The 11,923-nt window shown below is 41.9% G+C and overlaps 2 protein-coding genes across 5 annotated transcripts in view; one reads left to right on the top strand and one right to left on the bottom strand.

Moving 5' to 3' along the window:
- Positions 1–2,963: 2,963 nt before the first annotated feature.
- Positions 2,964–11,319, bottom strand: LOC102376686. 3 transcript variants are annotated; one of them, XM_006020843.3, is made up of 6 exons: positions 10,946–11,319; positions 9,446–9,596; positions 6,314–8,260; positions 5,122–5,247; positions 4,354–4,479; positions 2,964–3,137 (listed from the first exon to the last, which is right to left on the bottom strand). In XM_006020843.3, the coding sequence occupies exons 2-6, from the start codon at positions 9,591–9,593 to the stop codon at positions 3,100–3,102; spliced, it is 2,385 nt and encodes a 794-aa protein (XP_006020905.1). In that variant the 5' UTR covers positions 9,594–9,596; positions 10,946–11,319; the 3' UTR covers positions 2,964–3,099. The 3 variants fall into 3 exon arrangements, with proteins under 3 accessions (XP_006020905.1, XP_006020904.1, XP_006020906.1); XM_006020842.3 differs by lacking the exon at positions 10,946–11,319 and adding an exon at positions 10,676–10,915; XM_006020844.3 differs by lacking the exons at positions 4,354–4,479; positions 10,946–11,319 and adding an exon at positions 10,676–10,916.
- Positions 11,320–11,407: 88 nt separating this feature from the next.
- KBTBD2 (kelch repeat and BTB domain containing 2) overlaps positions 11,408–11,923 on the top strand; it is a 17,728-nt gene continuing 17,212 nt past the window's right edge. For both annotated transcript variants that reach the window (XM_025200580.1, XM_006020861.3), the window contains exon 1: positions 11,408–11,917. The gene's annotated coding sequence lies outside the window, so the exon portion shown is untranslated. The remainder of the gene's footprint in view (positions 11,918–11,923) is intronic.

The following is an 11,923-nucleotide window of genomic DNA, read 5'->3' as shown; positions in this document are numbered from 1 at the left end:
CTTCCTGCTGGGAAACCACATAGTTTCCCTTCCCTGCCAGCTTGCACCCACCCACAGCTAAAAGGACAGTGGCCTTATTTTCTCCTTAATTCCTCACTTAGTCCAAGATTGAAACTATTAGAATAACCATGTACAGACATTGTGTTTCTACCAGGAGATGCAACAAATCTTCCACTAGAAACCAGAAGTGTACAGGTGCTTATCAAGTTCCCTTCCATAGGAGAAATATCTTCCTCTTTCAAAAGATCTTTCCAGCTGGAGAGTTGCTCCCACTGGAAAGAATGCCTGTATGCCTTCCCCCACTGCTCAACTCTTCCCACAGACCAGGAGGAGTTGAACAGTGGAGAAAGGGGGAGGGGAGAGGGTAGTTCCTGGCTGGGGAAAGGCACAGGGAATAGCTACTGCTGGCCTTCTAGTCCTGGGAGATGAAACAGCAAGGAAAGGCTCTCATGCCTTCCCCAGGCCAGGGTCACTCCAGGTTGGAGAAGGGGCTGTGGGGTGGGAGCCATTGCCCTACTGCTCCTACCTCTCTAGTAGATGTGGATGAGGGGTGCTCCCCCCAAGGAGTGGAGGAGCTGCTTCTTGCCCCACACCCCCCTGCAAGTTCCTCAGGCCAGGGCCCCCAGTCTGAGAAGCAGACCGGGGTTTTCCCTATTCCTGCCCTAACAGCCACGGCTCTCTATATTCTTCCCCAGACCAGCGTCTTACTTTTATTAAATAAAAGGTCAAAGAGCTCTCACCACAATTCTGGAACACCTAGATAGGAAAAATATTATCAGGATTCAAAACTAACCCATGAAAGCATAAACAGAATTCACTACCTGAAAAATTGAAGTCAATAAAATCTAAACTGGAAACAGGATGCACTTTTCTAATAGTATATTAGGTTTCTAAGAACTGAGTAACACCAGATGATAGAAAGTGGATAATTCACAGTAGACCATTTGAGAGACCTGGTGTAATAAAGCCACAAGTTACTGAACAAGAAATAGGAGTTACGAAGTGAAAAAAAAAATTCTAGTGTATGTCATGTCAGTGGTCGGCAACATTTTTAGGTTGCAGGCTGGACTGCCTCTGCTTGGTTAGAGTTGTGAAGGCACAAGCTGAGACCCAGCCATGGTGGTACGTGGAATTGACTGCCACCTAAGCCCCATATCTGTGGGTCAGATCCCGCCCATGAACTGGAGGCTACTGAACCTTGTGCAATGTGAGCACACTAGGCAATTAAAGTGGCCCTATCTAAAATTTTAAGAAGTCACATGAACTGTTTTCTAGCTGCGACTAAACTGTGGGTTATCCAAAGTATTTGTTCCTGGGTAGTTCAATGCACTTTATTCAGAAGCCAGAAGTTGTTTAGGTACTTCCACATCCATATTCCAGTTTGTTATTACCTTGCTTCTATGTCATTAGATAGACAGCAATCCAAACAAAAATCAAAGCAAGTATATATAACCCTACTCACTGAGGCATGCTGTTGCCAAATTCTCATCCAAGTAGGATTCCCAGACCTGATTCTCTTAAGAAAATGTTTTTCCTTCTGAATTGAATACTAGAGAAGTTTGTTTATTATAAACAAAACAATAAATAGTCCCTAAAAAAAAAAAAAAAAACAGGGATGTAGATATTTCTCAAGTGTTCATTGAATATCTGTGCATACAGCCAGCCACTTTCTTCTTTTTTGGAGGAGGTGGCAGATAAGGAGGTAGCAGTGGTGGAGGCAACAGCAAGTGCCTAGTTTAGAGAGTTGCCAATAGCCAGTTGTCACAATGTACCAGCCATAGGAATTTAAGGAAAAGGTAGGTTTTGTGCAGAACTTTTACATTCAAAAGTTAAAATAAAAAGGACCAAGTCTTTTTGAGAGCGTGTTCTTCTTTCTGCTGTCTTAGTTTAATTGAAATACAGCCTCTGATTTATTATTGGTTTTTTTGCATCCATAAGCAAAGAGCAAATTAACTTTTCAGTTTTTTCCCTAAAAATTGACAAGCAGAGAAACTCTAGAAGACTCAACATTTTAGATGCAAAATAAGCTCTTGACTTGTCAAAACGACCATTAGCATAAGATTTACTGATTATACCCTATCCATCCAGTGATGATTTTAAGCTAGTAACAGATAGCTTAGAGAAATTCTGGGTCAGAAGCAATCCCCGCGGCCTCTAGTACATGTTACTAGTTTGCCAAAAGAGAATTGCTTCTTTTGCTGCCTTGCAAGTGTGAGAGGTCCCTGTACTGAACTCAAGTCCCCAGAAGCAGAAATACTAGTTAGTTATGAGAACTACAACTGGAATACTTACAGGAGTCAGCAAAGACTGCACAAGTTCTTTAATGTACATGCAGGCCTCCCTGACCATATTTGCAGAAACAGAAACAAGAGGACTTATCCTAAAAACAAATAGCTTTATTCATTCTAAAAAAGAACACCGAGTTAATACTGGCTGTGCCCCAATTCCCGCCCCCCCAATAAAGATAGCTATATTTTTGCAGCCACTAGGTCCAACTGAGTCTATCCACACAAGTGGCTACCACTTCTTAAAAAGCCATCTGTTCAGCATTTTAAACGCTTTAGTCTCCACATCTATGAGGCTATCCGTTTAGAAAGGATCAAGTCTTAGTCTCAGGAACTCAAGAGGCCAAGTTCTGCACATTTTTGCCATGGGGATTTCCATCAGCTAGTCTGATGAAGGAGGATGCTCTTGTATCCACAGCTTTACATGTGATCTCAACTTCTGAAGCTTATCATCATAGCAAAATTTCACCTTCTTACTCTGGTGGTCATAAATGCAGGCAAAGTAGAACTCAAGTTGCACAGAGAATTTTATAGATCTTTTCCTAGATTTGGCTATTTGCTTCCACATTCAGAAAAGACTACACAGCGCAATTCTATTAAATTTTATTGCTCTTAAATAGTGTGTGCGCAAGTTACAAAAACAAAACAAAACAAAACAAAACAAAAAACAAAAAGTGCTTTGACTTGAGTGTCTTCACACAGTGTAATTCCTTATCCTTTAACTGTGCATAGTAGCTTACAAAATCTTACTAGACATGCAAACCTCAAAAAAAAAAAAAAAAAAAAAAGTGCGTTTCTTTCCCAGCATTTGAAATTATCTTCTTCTATAGACAGCCCTCTTTGTTCCACGTCCTAGACATAAAAAGGAGGAAATGTTTAAGATTAGTTTTATTTTTTAAAAATAAATATGCATTTCCCACTATGGAGGTCATGTCGGCCTAAAAGGGTAAGGCAGGAGAAACCTACCAAATAAGCTGCCCCTACTGCTACAAGAAGTAAATTTGGAATTTTGAAAGTGATGCTCAAAAAATCATTCAAGCCCCTCTCTTTCTGTTATCAGAGTAGTTCTACAGTCAAGGATCCCAAATTATAGAGCACGCCAGGAAAACGGTCTGGAATGCTGGAAATTAAATTTTAAATTTGCAATAAAGATTAAGAGCCAGTTAAATATACCAGCAACACCTCCATAAATATTATGGTTTGTTTCATTCCCGAGTTTTAGTTCAGGGTCTCACAAAATTATTTCTCTTTTATAAGACAGCTATTTTGTAGGAATTGAGGCATGCCAAGAAGTGTGGCCATTCCCGAGACAAAGAGGAGACAATTTAGGATCATGCAAGTTACTCAAATGTTTTTACTAAAAACAGGTGAGAAATTGAGAGGTGCAATGTTGACATTCAAAACATTAGTCTACTTCTGGGTCAATACCCATTGATTAAGAGGACAATTTCAGGACTATGCAGGCTCATTCCATTATCTCATACTATCTGGTTGCCTGTTGTGGAAAGGGTTCTCTCTGTACCCAAATCACGTGCCTCAAGTAAACCAAGCCAGTAAGTACACTCTCCCCCTTCAAAAATTCCCCCTAGGAGAGACTCCAAACCTTTGGCTAACTTCCAATAGTGTGAATTTACAAACAGAGACTATGGCACATTTAATTACTTTTATGATGTTTACTTTGAATTAAAGTAAAATTCAAGAAGCACTTTGAATTAAAGAGAAGAAAAACAAAAATAATTGCTTGTAGTTTTGCTGCCTCCCTGCCATCTGTATTTTGCCTCTGAAGATAACCAGAGATCCTAAATCCCACAAAGCTTAAAAATGTAGCATTGCCAACGTGCATACATGATTTACACATGAATAAATAAAAAATTTGGAAGGCTATGTTGCAAGTAAAACCACACATACAAGCAGGACTCTAGCTGCTGTATGTGCAATATCTAAAAAGGTACTCCAATTGTGAATTCAGCTAATTCTCCAAAGACCTCAGGAAAAAGAGGGGCTATCACCACAGTTATTGACAGATGTTTATAAGTCAAGTGCTGATGCCTTCCATGAGCATGCTAACCTTTGCGTGCACTGGGTTTAGGCATTTCCCACGCCTCAACATCTTCCACCTCGTGTCTTGTGTCTCTACGTTTATAAGGGGGCTTGCCTACCCTTTTCTTCTTTGGTTTCTCCAGTGGCGGGTTGTCTAAAGTGGCATTAATAATAATAAAAGTAGCAATATTACTTCTCCAAGCAATTTAGCACCATTTGAATTTTGCCAGACAGGTTTTTACTTAAATGGTTAACAATGTTGATCATTTCCTTTTATCATTGTAAAAAAACACTTCTTCCTTGCATGCTATTCTGCTCTTCTTTCAGAGCTAGATACTAGACATTTTTAGAAGAAACGCATGCTGTGACACTAGCAGTCTGGGAAAGTCGAGATAATATTTGCAATCCAGGTACTTTGTAGCCCGCCAGTGGAGCAGTTATTAGCCAGCCTACCCTGAAAGCAGTTGCTGCATTGGCCGACATTCTGGTTACCTGATGTAGCCAGTCATCAAAACAGTAAACTGCTGTGGGCATGCAAATGGGAAAATGCAGAGTATCTACAAAATATTGCAAGAACATCTATGCAGCAATACATGGTTATACTGAACACTGTACAAATAAAAAAGCAATACTTCACCATATTAAAGTTTATGGCAGTAGCTCTTTATAAAAGCGTTGCTTGTGTGTAGTGTGCTTATGCTTAGCTTTAGGGTAGGACAGACAAAAATACTGGTCTGCCAGATACAGATGATCTAATCCATACCATGGAACAAGTACGAGGGAAAGTAAATAGTACCTTGTTCTTTAATTTTGGCTGGAGGTGATAGACTACTACGTATCAGGCTGGCAAGCTTGGGTTTAGCACCACTTCTAATCCAGTAGTCTTCAACTGCCAGCCCCACATTTTCCTTCAGTAACCTCCCTAATCAAAACATATTATGGGATTTTAGTAGTGCAAGTCAGTATCTACAGTCAGGATATATTACTACTGACAGTTTGTTATTACAGTAACAGTAGGTTAAGATAACAATTGAGCCCAGTATACATATATGGAGTAGGTATACAATACCAATAGCCAAGCACCAAGTTTCTAACGGTTAGGTCCAAAACTAGAGAATCTCAATTTACATTTTAAAAGCCACAAATAAGTGGAATATAACCCACTTGGATTTGAAGAAAGAACTGTTAAAAGCCTTAAAAGGAAGCAATTTAATCAATTATATTACTTATTGACAGACAGAAGTACTGACACTGTTTGCCAGGAAGGCTAATTAGTTACCTGGACCCAAAAGCAGTTCATAACACAAGCATTCACTCCCACGGGGGGGAAGTCAGCTAAAATATTGTTGACAATAAAAAGTTTGAGTAAAAGGAACCAAGGTCCTTTGGGTAAAATCCGACATCTTTTATTGTTAAGAAGGCATTCTAGTAGTTTGATTCTCATGAGAGTTATCCTCTAAACCAAATGCAGTAGCTGGCATATCAGTCAACGTATCCTACCTTGTTATGGAGTTGGAAAGTTTTTTTTAATGTAAAAGCAAAAACACACACACACACACACACACACACACACACACACACACCCCCCCACCCCCAGTCTCTCTTGCATGTAAGACAAGGCAGTGGCAAGCATGTCATTCAATTACAGTCAGACTAATTAAAATGAACTGATGTACTACCAGAATCAGAAATGAAGTGGGAATTAAGTCAACAAAGACTTCAGATAAAACAAAACACCAACTTTATAGTATTCATCCAACTTTACATTTCAGAAGTTGGAACTGCCAGTTACAGATACTTTGTGTCTCATGTAAAAGGCTTCATGCCTTTGCTTCAGTTCCTTATCTACAAAAGGATCATCTCTGGCTTTTCTTAAGAGTTATAGCACATCATTCTTTTCCTTGTTTTTCCAAGCTTTACAGAATATAGCCAGCAGTTAGCAAACACATGCCAAGTTATGATCGACACCATCTTGGTCATTAGCTTACCTCCTGAACGCTTCTGTGGAGGTCTCTTGTGATCAGATCCCTCTTTAAGTAGTCCCTCTCGTTTTGCTGCAGGCCTCTTTCTTTCATAGTACCCATAGTCACTGTACACCACCTCATCCTGGTCCTTCTCCTTTGGCTTACAAAATAGACCAATTTCACCAAGGGCACTTTTCAGTTTTACTTTCTCTCTAGCAGGCCAGCTAATCAGCTGAGCTGGGAGAGAGTTTTTTGGTGGTTTCCAAAGCATCCTCTGACCAATCTGATGGTAGAAGCTGCCTTTACTAGGGGTCAACATTTCATATGGGGTGGCTCCATGAAAGAAATATTCAATTTCATCCAGATCATCCTCATCCTCTTCCTCCTCGTCTTCCACCACTGAGAATTCTTCCGAGTCATCAACTTCTGACAGAGACAAACTCTTAACAGCTTTTTTCTTTAGGGAGTAGATTTTCTTTTTACTGGAAGATCTAGGGAGGCTGCCCATCTTTTTACCTCTGCTGGAAAGATCTTTTATCTTGAGGTTTGAACAGCTTTTGAAGTTCTGGTTATTGCCATCATTGGTCTGCTCCCCGTCTACCTGTTCCTCATCTTCATTTAGGGAGCCACTGCTTTTAATTTTGTCCTTCTCCAAGTCATCTGTATTTTTTTGTAAAGTGTACATGCTTTTCTGAAGCACAGAGTCAGGGACAAAGTATGACACTGGTGCATTATCAATTGATGAGCCTTCCTCTTTGGAGGACATTTCATCAGAAGAAACACTGAGCACATTTTGATGTTTTCTTTGTGGGAAACGCATATCATAGTTGCAGTTAGTGTCCATATTATCCAAGCCAGCCAGCCAGCTGTTAGAAGGAACAAACTTCTCAACTGATTCATCACACCATAAGCTTTTATCCAATGTCATCTGACTTCCACTCGTAACACTGTGGCTCTGATTTAGCTTTTTCTGCTGCAGGAACATGTCATTTGTTATCTCCATATTGGATGGGAATAATACAGCCTGCTGAGTTAAGCTGGATTCGTCTTGAGAAGCTTTTGAGCCAGTAGATCTTTTAGAACTAGAAGATATTTTAGATATAATTAGAGTGTCCTGCCTTGCCACTGACTGATCATTACAAATTGAGCTGGCTAGGTCTGTTATTTGTACTGCCCTAGCTTCACCTTGAGGAGATTTGGCTTTCTGGCTTGCATTTCCCAGTTTTTCCACCTCCAGCTTTGCTTCATTATTTTGGACCTCTCTTTCCTGCACATCAATGCTCTGTTTTGAAGGGAGAGCTTTGCACTCATCTGAGTAAGTGCTTGGCATCAATGCCTCAGCTTCATGAGGGCCATATATAAGCCCTTCACAAGAGCTAACAGAAAATAAGTCACGCTGCACTATATTCTCTGGGACTGGTTTGCCACTTGCTACATCATACAAAGGAATTGTTTCTTTGAAGGACTTCCATAGCTGAATTGCAGGTGAGCCATTTCCATATTCTATTCTTACCTCTTCTTTCTCAAAAGCATAGCTTCCTGAAGGAAGATTTCTATACTGTGCAGTGCTGGAAGGGCTCTTATGAAACTCTCTCTCTGGTACAATGGAAGATCCAGATGAATCCTGTTTCTCTGAAGTACTGTCAGTTTCTGTACCAATACCAGAAGAAACGCAAGCCATATTTCCTGCATCACAGCCTTTCGTTTCTATACGGGGAGCCTGATGCTTTTTTGCTTTGTTTTCAGGCTGTCTAGGATCAGTTTGTGTTTCTTTGGTTTCTGTTCTTCTCCCAGGACTACTATAGTGCCTAAAGCGTGTTGCATGATAAAACATAGGAGAGGGTGGGGGAGCATTAAAATAAGGCCTTCTGTTAACTCTTGTGTGCATGGGATGCTGTGGAACAAAATATCCAGGGTACTCATGCAGTGCAACAGAATAAAATGGAAAATATGGGTTTCCATTTCTGAATCCTAGAAACATTGGGGGGGGGGGGAGGGGGAGGAGGGAAGAGGCAAAAAAGAAAGAAAAAAATTATGAATTTGTCTATATAAAAATGTTAATCTTCTGAAATAAAAGGAGACTAAAAAAAATACAAAAGTTTTGATTAGACCACATGGAATAACTGTTACATTAATACCCTACCTTCAAGTACTACACAAGAGCCCTCTCCACCACAATCCTACTGGGCCATTAAGGACTAGCTTGTCTGTAGGCTACCCTTATTTTAAGTACAGCTTGGCTTCACAGCTTGAGGCAGATTCAAATTGGTCTTCAAAATTTAATATCTAAACTAGGCTATAACTGTGCCTTTTAAGGGGATAGCTCTACACTAGAGACATTTTCATTACCTCTGATCATATAGATGCCCTGTCCTTGACTAGGAAACAGTTACTTGATTTATTTTTTAGTTTTCCACACTCCATAAACCATAAATAGAAACATGCATTTAATCCCCCAAGGGTGTTTATTGAATAGTAAGTTTAAGACCCATCTTTAAAATACTTTTCCCCCACATTCTTAAGATCAGCATTTAGTTCTGCCTTGAAACAGAAGTTGCCAAGCTCAAACAAACAAGCAGAGGAGTACGTTCCTACTGGTGCTAGTTGCTGAAATTAAAGGCTTATCTACCTGGACACTCAGGGGCGGGGGAAGTTAACTGTTTAAAAGTTGATCAGTAAGTCTACACCAAGTTCTGACCACGGAAGTGTCTACATTATGGTTTAAAAGGAAGCTGTGATTTGATTTGCTAGTTATTGATGGCTTGTGAGAGAATTCAGGTAAACCCCTGTAAACAGGTATTCATAATGTAAAGTAATTGGATTTAATACAACTTAATTGATTCACTTTACAGTCTCATGTTGAGACAACAGAAGCACCCCACCTCATGGAAATAATTAATTCTAATTTCACCAACATCTTTGTAGTAAGACTACTCTTCGTATCCAGTTTGGTGATGCCACAATCATAAAATTACACAGCCAGCAAGTTACCAACAGAAAAGGACCACAGGTTAAGAGAAACCCTTTCAATATATGCACTAAACCCATCTTCAGAAACTATATAAACAGCTCTAAGGGTCTGTAGCATAATATTTGCATTTCTTTTGCTCCACCAGTGGTACAAGCATTTTCTTCAAATGGCTTGTTTTTCCTTACCTGGTGCAGGCATGCAGTAGGGATTATAGACTTGACTGAGGTACCATGGATTTGGGAAAGGCTGTTGTGCTGTTGGCTGTGCATAAAAAAAGGGCCTTGTGTGGTTTGTGGAGTATGGTCCACTCTCTGAAGCTGGGGCAGTGTTCATTTTCTAAACAGTAAATGACATTAAAGCTATCAGGTTAAGTCAGACAAGTTTGATCATACTCTTCTAGAAGCATCACAGAAAGCAGATAAGTGCGATATATTCAGTGGCACTGTTGGGTTTTTTTTGTTTGTTTGTTTTTTTTTAAATGTACATCTCCCCTGTTATATCCATTCACAGGGAGAAACCATATAACCTGTCCTGCAATGCTAGCCTGTATGTCTACAAGTCAATAAATTCAGTATCCAGCTCAATCAGATGTCTTTCTAGACAAATACTACATGAGGGGGGAAAAAAAAAAAAAGAAAAATTTTATATGTTATGGTCAGCATTACTATATCTAAGACAGATCTTAACCAGTCTTCTACAAGTTTGTTTGGAGCATGAGAGCGCTACAAAGCCAACACATACACATTTGTTTGTTTAAAATATACTAGCCACATAACCAATATTCAAAGCAGTGGTCAGTGACCCTTGGATTATGCTGACCATTGAGATTACCTAAATAATAGCAACTCCCTCATGTACACACACACCATCAAATACTTTTAGTTTACTGAGCTGCTTGTAAGGAACAAAACCATGGAATTTCAGTTCAGTAAAGTTTTAGTATTTAAAGAGTACTGTGTTCAAACAACCACATACATACTGTATTAAATAAAGTTCACACTCCATAGAAAGTGAGTTCTCTTACATAAAAGAGGTACAGGTGAAAGCTATCATGTTTGAACAGCACTGTCTCTCTGCTAATTTACTTAGAGAATATATTCTATATCATTAGTCATATCAAACAAGTGATTGGTTAAAAAAAAAAATTCCTAGTACACATTTTCTAGGCAGACCAAGGTAAGTAGTACTATAAACTAAACACCACCACCCCTCCTGAACAACATGCATCAAAAGGCACACACTTGTTGTTTGTCCATTAGTATTTACAAGTGGGGAAGAGGACAAAAAGGGAGAGGTGTGGGAAAATAAGATAATTAGATTTAATAGAAAGAGAGGCATTTTGGCAAGTTAGGGTTTTTGAAAGCCACTAAAATAAAACTGAGCTTAAAGCCATTACAAAGGGGTACACAGCTCACCCCTGATAAATTAAGAGCCACGCAGGAACAAGAGCCCTCTTACTCCAGCTTCCATCCAGAGCACGGCCTCAACACAGCACCAAGAACCTACATGCTTTCCTCACAACTCAACTCCACCAGCAACCCAAAGGCTGTTTTAACCTCTGGAGGGGCAAAACCCTACAAAACCAAACTAATCCTTCCCCAGCAAAGCCCTGCCAAAACTAAGGGCCATGCTGCTACTGCATCTGCCCACAACCCAGCAGGAGACAAGCCCAGACCTCCACCCACCTTGTTTATGGACCTCAGGGACACCCTTCCACTCCCTCCAGCACCTGGGCTTCATTTAATAGTGATGTGAAGCCCCCAATCAGAGGGAGGGGCAGCCAATGGCGGGAGGGGCAAATACTTGTAGGCCTGTAGGGAGCACTCAGGAACCAGTAGCCTTTTAATGCGGTGCATGTGGTTTAATTAGCCTCGATCAGTGGTTCTTGGCCACCTTAGACTCGAGGCCCCCTCAGAAGATGCTGGTTTTTTGGCTCCCACTTGTTTTGACTGCAGAAAAATAACAAGAGCAGCTGGTGGGTTGCAAAGGCCTTCCGCGTGCTCCCGGTTACCGCCTAAAACCTCTGGGTCCATGGTGTGGGTACACCTCCTGGGCCGCTCAGGGTGTGGCACCCCGAGGGGGGCTCAAGGCAGCCCGGGATGCTGAGGATCGCGGGTCTCTCCCCTGCGCTCGGGCTACCAGAGAAACGGGCCTCTGCTTGTTACAGCTGCGGGGGTAGTCGTGTCATCGCACTCAACACACAGAAGAAGGCTTTGAACCCCGCGGGCCTCCCTCCGAGGCAGGCAGTCCGCAGGCGCCCAGAGCAGACGTTCGTGAAGCTAGAGGCGCCTGGCGCCGTCCCGCCTGCAGGGGGCTCCCTCGCTCCTCGCCTCCCCCCGCCCTTGCGCTAGACAAGGGCGCATGCGCACTCAGCAGTTCCACAGCCCTTCCCTCCCCGCTTCCCCTTCAACTGCCCACGCCTGCGCAGTCCCGGAAGCGTTGGACCAAGCGGCGGCTGGGCTGCCCGGCGCGCCTGCGCGGGAAATGTCCTCTCGCGCATGCGCCGAGGCCAGGCTGGGGGCGGGCGCCTTAGTCTCCGCGCGCCCAGGGTCGTAACGGTTGTCGCGAGGGGAAGGGGCGGGGCGGGTGAGGGAGCGCGCGCGCGCGCAGCAGCATCAGCAACCGCCGCCTCCGCAGCAGCAACCACCGCCGCCTGGGTGAGA

The sequence above is a fragment of the Alligator sinensis genome, unplaced genomic scaffold, assembly GCF_000455745.1.
Source record: "Alligator sinensis unplaced genomic scaffold, ASM45574v1 scaffold86_1, whole genome shotgun sequence".
In the NCBI taxonomy this organism is placed as follows: domain Eukaryota; kingdom Metazoa; phylum Chordata; order Crocodylia; family Alligatoridae; genus Alligator; species Alligator sinensis.
This window is presented reverse-complemented; position numbering and strand designations above follow the sequence as displayed.